The 10,161-nt window shown below is 40.9% G+C and overlaps 1 protein-coding gene across 2 annotated transcripts; it reads left to right on the top strand.

Annotated features, from left to right (window-relative positions):
• The first annotated feature begins 5,953 nt into the window (after nucleotides 1-5,953).
• Nucleotides 5,954-10,110, top strand: LOC113022697 (uncharacterized). 2 transcript variants are annotated; one of them, XM_026168505.1, is made up of 2 exons: nucleotides 5,954-6,404; nucleotides 9,690-10,110. In XM_026168505.1, exons 1-2 carry the CDS (start codon nucleotides 6,066-6,068, stop codon nucleotides 10,017-10,019), a joined length of 669 nt encoding a protein of 222 aa, XP_026024290.1. In that variant the 5' UTR covers nucleotides 5,954-6,065; the 3' UTR covers nucleotides 10,020-10,110. The 2 variants fall into 2 exon arrangements, with proteins under 2 accessions (XP_026024290.1, XP_026024206.1); XM_026168421.1 differs by having other exon boundaries at nucleotides 5,954-6,422.
• The last annotated feature ends 51 nt before the right edge of the window (nucleotides 10,111-10,161 follow it).

The raw sequence follows: 10,161 nt of genomic DNA, 5'->3' as shown, positions 1-10,161 counted from the left end.
GATGTTCACTAGAAAATTCGAAGCATATTCTTCTGGGTTTGAGTAACTGCAACAATTACTTCTCAAAAGGGAACATGTGAATGCACCCTGAAATGGGAAGAACTGCTCTGATCGTTTTTGTACATGACTTGGCTGGTAAATGTCTGGTTGAAAGAAATAATGGAAGAAATTAACTGCAAATGTTAAACTTGTAATTTGGCATTCGAATGCAACTGTTAGTTACTATTAGCAGTAACCCTGATAATAAAGTGGGTAAATCAGTGTATTTATCATATACTTTAAACATCTATCACCATGTTTAAATGCTCTAAGTAATTGAAAAAAACACATTTTCTTTAATGTGTCCATGTTGTTCCCAGATTTCAGCTAAAACGGGGGAAAAAGTTAAATATACAGGAGGCCGACTACAGCCATGACACTGAAGATCGCTCTCTGTTTGCAGAGTCTTCACCTTAAAGTGTGTTTCAGATGATTAATATTCAAATACGTCTCCAAACACACAAACACTCTACACTGTGTCTGTGGGGGAAGGCGGTAGGAGGTATCAGCCAACTTAAAAAGCTGGTAGCACTTCAGCATTTAGATGTCAGCTCAACCTGCTCTTTGATAAGCACAGACACTTCCCCTTAGCATAGGTCTGACAAATGCACACACATCCCCAGTTACTGTCCTTTGTACTGATGTGGTTAACCTACGTGGTCCAAACCATGCATCATTTTGGTCTTCAGCTCACGTTGAGCTATTCGTCTTCGCACCCACAGATGAAGCGTTTCAAAAACTGCTGTCCAGGTTTCAGTGGACTGAAAGTGTGTTTGTTAAAATTTAGTTTTACTGTCAATAAAGTCAAACATATGAGATCATAGACTGAAGAGAAGTTGTTTAGTTTATGATCTTAGTAATGAAAGCATGGCTCAGTGAACGGTTAATATTTTTTTAAACGACTGCTCACTTGGCAGGAGAAAAAGGAAAATATGCCAAATCATTTGCAACTCCTGCTAAATGAATGTGCGTGTGTGTGTGTGTGTGTGTGTGTGTGTGTGTGTGTGTGTGTGTGTGTGTGTGTGTGTGTGTGTGTGTGTAATAAGGGAGAAAACGCTAAAGAGCTCCAGAGTTAATGAGAGACTTCAGCTCGCTGACAATTCTCACACCCAGAAGATGAGTAAGATGCAGGGCAGAAGAAAGGATGGAGGAAGACGTCTCACTGAAGCCTTAAATAGTACAAATGAGTCCGCGTCTCCCTTTAACATGTATGTGCCAAAAGGAACAGGATGTATGTGAGTCTGTGTTACAGAGGCAGAGTTTAAAGGATAGGCACACACTGACAGTGTGGAGCCTTGTCACGCCCCCACAGTGTGATTGTGGGCACTTTAATTCAGCTCCTAAGATTCAGGCTGGTTCAGAGATTTCCCAATCTTTATGAAAAAATTATGTTGTACTCGAAGTGTTGTGCAAAAAAAACAAATTTGTCATTTTGAATAATTTCAGGACTTTGTTTGTGTCTGTATAAAAACATCTGGCTTCACAAAGCCACAAAACACAATGAAAAATCCTAATATGACGACAATTGTGAGCGAGCCCACTAGTTCAGTAAAGTGCACGGAATGGTTTCTCAGTAGGCTGAATAAGAGACGTGAACTATGTCATGATATACTGCTTTCATGAAAACACAAAAGTAAAATGTTAGCCAAAATTCCTTTTAGGCAGTCAACACTTTATATTTATAAAAGTTTTACGTCATGAAATATATCTGAGTCTTTGTTAAATCCATTTCTCAGGACATTAATTTAATCTCTTTAACCCAAGCATATTCTGTGAGCAGTTTTTGGTTAATTGGTTTTAGACAGTGATGGGACTGGGAAGTTGTTTACCACACACAAATGAAATCACTCAGAATTGCTTCAGTTTACTGCATTCTCAAACCTCATGTGTGTCCAAACTGTTGCTGCAGCACCATCTCTCATCTGAATGTTCTTGTTTGAAATCTGACTGGACAGAAGTACCAAGATGAGTGAGGCGCTGCAACCTGTGCTTGTGCCATCCAGACACTTCTTAGCATGTATTTATGCGGGTGTCTCTTATTGCATATGCCAGGACAGGCTGGGTTGATGTGTACAGAGGCAGCAACAGCTAATGACCACTGCACAGCTGCAGGTTGCTCTTACCCAGCAATTCCTCAACAACAGATCCAGACACTTGTGCGGACCATGCAGACAGGTGACTGCTTCTATCGCATGCAGAAAAGGTCGCAATTTGAATGAAACATATATTTACATGTATTTTAATGTTGGTGACACAGTTGTAGCCTGAACCGTTTTAACATGCTGGTTAATTTAATGACGCTGCAATATTCAAAACTGTGTGAAAGTGTGCTGTCAAAGCAGGCAAAATAGAAAAACCACAACATAACATTATAGATGCAATATGATGGCAAAGAAACTGCAAAATGCTACTCAAATAAAGTTTTAATTTGGATATTGATTCTTCCATGGATTCTATTGTAAGTTAACACAGGATTTCTATTTATCTTGAGTAAAGTGGAATGAGTTTTGTGTCCTAGGTAGGATTACATGTACATTGTACCTCTTCCTTTATTGTCCTCTTTAGAGCTTTAGATCTGTGTGTGTGTGTGTGTGTGTGTGTGTGTGTGTGTGTGTGTGTGTGTGTGTGTGTGTGTGTGTGTGTGTGTGTGTGTGTGTGTGTGTGTGTGTGTGTGTGTATTAAAAGCTCAGTTACAGGATCATCTCCTATCCTCAGTGAGGTGTGAACCCCAGACTTCTCACGCCCCACCCCAACCCTGTCAGCCTTTACACCAGCATAGGTGTTAAAGGCCCCGCTGAGGTGACATTTATCACTGCTCTGGGAAAGAGCTGCTCTGAAACAACACACACACACGGAGCAGAGGATGAATCGGGTTGGAAAATGTATCTCCTTCTCACCAGATATTAAGATTATCAGGTCTAGACATGAATGATAAAACGACTTTTTTAGCACTTGAAGATGATTAACTCACTGTTCCCATTAAACTGCCCATTCAGAGATACTGTTTTTCACTGATCTGCCTCTTGCTGGCAAAGCTTGTTGGGTCAGACACTCGCTCACAGACTTATCTATGACTACCTGATCAGTGTCTGTTTTTAGGTGGTGTATCTCGCTCCTCCTTTTCCCCTGATGATAAATATGTCACTCTCACTACAGAGGATGTGCTTGTGGCTGAGGGAAAGTGTGTGTCCAGATGATTTGGGATGTTGTGTCACCCACAGTAAAGAAGATAAGATAGCAGGCAAACAGCTTTACGAACCCATTCATTTTTTTTAATCAAGATTGTTCCAGATTTAGTAAATACACAGTTGTTACAATAATACTTTGTTATTTTAAACGCAGATGAGTTCATTGTGAAACAGGATACTTCAGCGGGGCATGCAAGGACAGTAGCACAGTACAGAAAATAAACATTTGTAGAGGACAGTAGCCAAATATTGGCAGCGGTAACCTTGTGAACAACGGGTCAGTGGTTCACATTCCTGAACAGCTTGGCAGGCAAAGCTGCTGAAGCACAACAACACCCATCATGATACTGTAGAGGAAGATACCCATACCTATTATAAGTTGGTTTCCAGACGCTGAGGTGCCACAGACCAAAGATACATTTTCTCCGGTACAGCACTCATCACAACTGTCTGCCAAGGATAATATAAATGTCAATGATTTGATAAAAACTGTGTATATATCTTCAAAATCAAACTGAAGGTAAAGGTTTTATGGTTATTGCCAGTTGCACTGACTGCTTCTACTTCCTTCAGATGATTTCTGCTCATTTTGGTCTTTGGCTCCCCCTAGGTAGCCGTTTATACACATACACTGTGTGGGGAAAATACTCCAAATGTTCTTACTTGTCCACTCCAGGGTAATTTTGGCATTGCCACACCAGAAACTGGAGTACTTATTTCAATTCTTACCATTTCTTAGCATTTACATCCAGTGGCTCAAATGGGCAATTTCTTGGACCAGGTGGGGCCTCTGGGCCACATGTTTGACACCCCTGCTGTATAGGGTTTGAAAGTCTGTTTTAAATACAGCAGTCTATTTACCGCATATTTTCCCAATTTTTTTTATATTTAAAGTTGTTTCCAATCATCTGACAAAAGTATTTTCTACAACTGCCTAATGTTATTTTATTTACACTTATAGTTTTTATGAGCTATCGAGTTATTAGAGTAAAATCCTACACGTCAGGTTTTCAGAAACACTAATGCTGCTCCTTGTGGCTCTGGAAGCCGATAGCCTGAAATAGTTTGTGATTGGTCTACAATAAAAAAAAAAATCTGAGTTAATATAATTTTTCCAAATCTGCACAAATTAATATCCAAAAGCTGAATTTTATTGATAAATTAAAATGTTTTATAAAGCTTTTAGCCCTTCACAACACTTTAAAGTAGTGGATGATTTGTTTCTGTGCCAACAAGAACAGCAACTCTGCATGTTTACCAGTTCAGTAGATTAAACGGGTAAATATGTCTCATGCTGTGTGTATAATCAGTGTTGTCCTTTTAAATGAAGGTGTCTTGACTTTCTGGATACTAATAATATGTTGCCTCCCCTTTTGGGACCTATAGGTAGTCTAGACAGTTATATTATAATAGTGACTGTAACAGGGTGCAAATCACATGTGACATCCCTATGATCAGAGCTGATGTCCTGATAATTGGTGTTATCCTTTGTGTCATCCCTGTAATCTGCAGTGTCCTGCACGAGGAGCCCACCAGGTGAGGAGAAATGGAGGCCATGTGTGATCTGTCACAGATCAGCATTGCCTCCTTCAAATTAAATCTAATGTCCTGTGATAAAGGCTGCATAAATATCTGAACAGGACTAATATAGGAAATATTTACATGTTAGCACTGTAACACAAATACTGTATAGATCAAGTGTAACACTCTGCTCAAATGATTTATTATGTTGAACCGATGAACTTTTCAAATATATTTTCTTTATTTATAACATATACATCTAAAAAAACAACAACAACTGTCTGCCAATGGATAGCTATGTTAATAAGGGCTTTTGTGTCATAACCAGCTTTTCTGTCATGCTTTCAGAACGATCAAGTTCCAACAATGGTAAGACTTTTCTAACTTTTTAATATATTTTCTAAGTGATAGAAAGCAGTTCTGGTGACCTTATTAATATGATGAATAAAAACTTAGATCACAATCCAAAATAATGCCAAGATTCCCAATTCCTCACAGTGTTTCATAGAAATGGATAAATATGAACAAATTTTCTGTCTTGTCTCTGTTCAGTTCTAAAACGTTTTGAGGCAACCATCAGATAAGTGCAGGTATTAACTTGTGAACAAGGGTTAGATCATCAGAGGAAAATGATAAGTATAACCCTGGATCATCTGCATAAGAATGTCAGGATATATTATGATTCTTTATGACAGTACCAAGCAGGAACATGTAAAGGTTAAAGAGTAATGGAGCAAGGACTGTTCCGTTAGGAACCCCTGACTGAATTTTTATTTCTGCAAATCTAAAACTTTGAAGTGTCAATGAGTTGAAGGCAGCAGTGAGGTCAGGTAGAACTGACTGAAACTCTCTGTGAGTCACTATTGATCTTCAGGTCATTGATGACTTCGGTAAGAGCTGTTTCTGTGCAAAGTTAAAGTCACATGCACGATTATTACAGCTTTTACTGTGTTTTAACGGAGTACGTGATAACCCCACACAGCATGGGTGAGAAGAATAGAGCAAATACGCCATCTATTGGAGAACCACAGAAAACACATTTGAATTTGATGAATTATATTTAATTCATGTTCTGCTTTAAAATAAAGTAGTATCTGTAGCTCATATTTTTTCCAATTCTCCTATTTTTTTCATGGTAAGGAATTTTTACTGTAGGATGTCATGTGTCACCAAAGTCCAGAGAATAACCTTTATTTTGAAGTCTGCGACGTTAGTACTTCCTCCTGCCGGTTAGACTCTACCGAGAAAAACGAACCGAAATCGCGGTCTGTCGACGAAAGGACTTCGCGGTGAAGAAGTGAACCAACGGAAAACAAAATGAACTCGATGGAAAAGAAGCTGGCGGATTTGATACGTGAACACCCGAATCTGTACGATCCGAGACGGCGGGACTACAAAGACAACATGAAGGGACATCTGTCGTGGAAAGAGATCGCGGACGCCATGGGAAAGTCGGAGGAAGAGGTGAAGCTGAAATGGAAAAATCTGCGCGACAAGTTCTGTAAAGCGAAGAAGCGACTGGCCAAGAGACACTTCCCCCTGCTGGACGACAACGAGGACCCGGCAGACAGGCATACCCCCGTGCTGTACAGCCAGCTATCCTGGCTCACCGCCTATGTCAAACCCAGAGGAGAAAGAGGCATGGGGGAGCCAGAAGTGTGTGTCCGCCATTCGGTAAAATGCATTTTTATGTTTAGTAGATTAGCTTTTGCTAAGCTTCGTAGCTTAGCTACAGCTAACTAACTTAGTAAAGGCCATAGTGACCGCCATCATACCGAACTGTTGCATAGTGTTGAAACTCTGCACGTATAAACAAGAATATATAAATGGCTAAATATCGTAAACATCATAGTATATGTTGTGTTCGCTAAAATCATGAAACGTCCAGCCATGTCATTACGAACAGATGCCTATAACGATATCCGTTTTTCCAAATAAAAGCACCTGGAAGTCCAAAAGTAGCAACCATATTACTGTAGATAAACTAACACATACTCAATTTCTGAAGCTGTTGTGAGTTATTTCTTTTATTAATAAGGGAACTTATCTCTGTAACATTGTAATTAGGTCAATACTTACAATATAAACTTTATTTATCTATTTCAATAGTACACTACAGGGGTTTCAGTCATCGATACAGCCTCTAAATTTTATGTTTACATTTGTTTGTATGACAGTACTTTGTCATATTTGTGCTTTTTAAAAAGTATTTTTTAAATAAAATTTGGTCTCGATTGGATATTTTAATATTTCTGTCTTGTACAAACTGTTTTGCTTAAAAGCCTCAGTCAGTTTTCTGGAATGAACTAAAATTGGCCAGTAACATAATGTTGCTGTCTAATCAGCCTTCAACAGAACAGCATCACATAAATTTATTAAAGCTAAATGTAATCAGAATTTGCATAATTTAACTAAAAATTTCTCCTGTAGGTCGTTAATGAAAAGACACGAGGCAGAGCCGGAGGTGACAATGTTGAAGATGCTCAGATTATTTAATTAGGAGTGATAAGGATGAACAAGATTAGAAATAACTGTATCAGAGGTACAGCTCAGCAAAGAAGGAGGTCTAGCAGAGGGTTTGTGTGACAGAGGAAGATTCTAGGGATAGGGTGAGATGAAGGCAGATGACCTATGGGGAGCAGTTGAAAGAAGTAGAACAGGCAACAGGTAGAGGTGAAATTTTTAGAGTCAGTGTACTTGCCCTTGTTGTGAGATGAGGTTGATGCAGTGGTTAGTACTGTTGTCTGACAGGGAGAAGGCTCTGGGGTCAAATTTCCTGGTCCAGTTCAAAGACATAGATGTTAGGCTAATTGGTGAATCTAATTTGGCTGAGGGGGTGTAGGTTTGGGAGTGTCTGCCTCTCTGTTTTAGCCTTGCCTTGCACTCTGTGTAGGTTGGGTTCTAACCCCTCTGGAACCCTGAACAGGATAAATTGTGAAGTAAAGAGATGACAGGATCCCTGCTCAGAACCAGGATTTTTTTTTTCAGACTAAAGCTAAAACCTTTATTGTAAAGCATTGATCTTTACAGTCTAAAACTAGCTTTGCACCAGTGAAAGCTACTCCAGTGTTTACTTGTTTTCCTTTTCTTTGCATCCTGCTGTGATTTTTCAGCAAATGTCTACCGTCTGGTTCATTAAAGCTAGTCTTAATCAACTGCTTCTCCATGAGCATTTCTGTCTCTTTTTCACTAGCATCTAACCTGCTTGACTCGACTTTTTCGTGTTTTCCATTAGGTATTAGTACCTGATACCAGGTACATTTTTAGTACCTACATGGCCGGGATTTTAAGCGAGCTGAGTCACATTGAACAGACTACATGCCACTGATGGGCCAGGAGGTGACATCACTAGATGATTCATGAGGTCAACTCCTTCACAAGAATCAAACCCTCCAATTTTGAAATTCTGACGATCATCAGAATCAGAATCAGAATCAGAATACTTTATTCATCCCGAGGGAAATTAGGGGTTACAGCAGGCAGCACGCTAATGGCGCATGCGCACTCACAAAGGAACCTTCTGACCAACTTTACACAAACATCACATTGGGCAGACATGTCAGAAGGTAGGCTGATAGGAAAAAAACAACGAAAATACACTACATGAGGTAAGAGGAGGAGAAAAAAAACTCCACTCAGACTGAGCTCCTAGTGGGAGAACAGTTTGATAAAAGAAAAAACACCTCAGCACAAAAGCACATGACTATCAATACACCATAGAAACACGAGACAAGCAACAGGGGCGGGTAAAGGGTAAGAGAGAGCCGGCGTAGACAGCGCATCCGGTCCTGCAGCATCTGTGCTGGTCCAGTTGACTGCTATCATCCCCGGTAGGGCACAAGCATCGAAGGCGTTGGAAAGGGAGGGGGATGAGTGAGTGCTTATCAGTGTAAGTGTGTGTGTGTGTGCGTGTCCATAGTTTAGCTGAGACAGTGTCCTTCGGCCTATCAGGCTAAGTAAACAGTCCTCCAGCCAATCCAGGTGTCCTTCATGGGGCGGGAAGAATAGTCATCACACAGTCGTTATCAGGGAGTTGTTTTGGTGGGCTCCAGCCTTGGGCCTGCAGCTGGGGCCGTGGTGTCCAAATGTTGAATATTGTTGATTTCTCCTTTGTGAGCAGCTCGAATTCTAGCACTCCGAGGCTGGTCTCTCGATCTCCCGTTGAAGAGCTGCGAGCCTCCCCATGATGGTATCAAACTTCTGTTCCGTGGTGTTGTCAGTCTTTTGATTCTGAGACCTCACAACTGCAGTGATCCGTTCCGCGATGTTTTCCAACTGTCGCTCAAGGGTCTCATTTTGAGCAGGCCTCTCTCTGATGTTTCCCCTCATACGCTCAATGGTGTTGTTTTGAGCCTTCACAGCAGCTGTAAGCGTCTCCAAGGTGTTGACCATATTACGTTCGTTGTGAGAGGTCGCACCTCGTCCCGTCGCTTCGAATCCAGCGGGCAGCCTTGTGGGGGTTTGAACAGCCGGTTCCGCTTTCTGGCCTGCAGCCACCCCTCGCTCTCTCTCTCTCTCTCTCTCTCTCTCTTCTTTTACCCTGACTCTAGCAAAAAGCCATAGACCAAGCCACATGTATAGCATCACCTTGATGTCCTCCATTGTTGTCTTGTGTTTGTGTCGCATACAAATGACATCACAAGACTTTCCAGCTGCCTCCCTATGATGACCCTATCTACATTGAGCTGGTACTCAATTGTAATAGAAAACACCCAAAGCAGAGTCAAGCGAAGTAGGTGCTAGTGGAAAAGCCTTCTTTCCCATTGGATGTTGGGACACTGGCTCACCACTCCATCTTGGGGTAGACAGTGAAATATTGCAAATGTCTGGTGTTTGACTGCAATCTGAAAAAAAGAAGAAGAAGAAAATCACTGAGCGTAATCAGTAGTGTGTTGCAATCCGTGTTAACCAGTGTTTGTTTTCTGTTTTCACACCACACAGGTAGCTAGTAGAGCAGGCAACGCTGAGAAGGAGCAAGACAAAGAGGAGAAGGCTCAGCTGGGCTCTCTGCCTGTCGTCAGCACCAGCTTTTCTCTTCCGGAGTCCTGTCCGACCAGCGATCAGGACGTGGGAGGCTCTCTTAAGCGCAAAAGACAAACATCCGCAGAAACAGAGATAAGTTCTGCAGATCCCCTCAGCAACCTCAGAGATGAGGATGAACTGTTTTTGCTCAGCCTCTTGCCGTCACTGAAGAGGCTAACCATTAAAAAAAGGATGGAGGTGCGAATGAAATTTCAGCAAGTGCTTTATGCTGCTGAGTTTGAGGACTAAATAGTTCAGGTCCCAGTAAACACTGGTAGTTGGCAGTGTTTGATCTTAAGGATGTATGTTTGTATCAGACTGTATATATTTACTGTATATATTTTATAAATAAATATTTTATGGATCCTTCAAAACAGCTTTTGCTTCTTGT

The sequence above is a fragment of the Astatotilapia calliptera genome, chromosome 1, assembly GCF_900246225.1.
Source record: "Astatotilapia calliptera chromosome 1, fAstCal1.2, whole genome shotgun sequence".
NCBI lineage: Eukaryota > Metazoa > Chordata > Actinopteri > Cichliformes > Cichlidae > Astatotilapia > Astatotilapia calliptera.
Note: the sequence above shows the minus strand (reverse complement) of the source record. Positions and strands in the feature narration are given on the sequence as shown.

Bases quoted from the DNA above. Each gene is read 5' to 3' on its own strand.
- LOC113022697 (XM_026168421.1), top strand. From the start codon at position 6,066: ATGAACTCGATGGAAAAGAAGCTGGCGGATTTGATACGTGAACACCCG. The intron at 6,423-9,689 runs GTAAAATGCATT...CACACCACACAG, and splicing joins AAGTGTGTGTCCGCCATTCG to GTAGCTAGTAGAGCAGGCAA.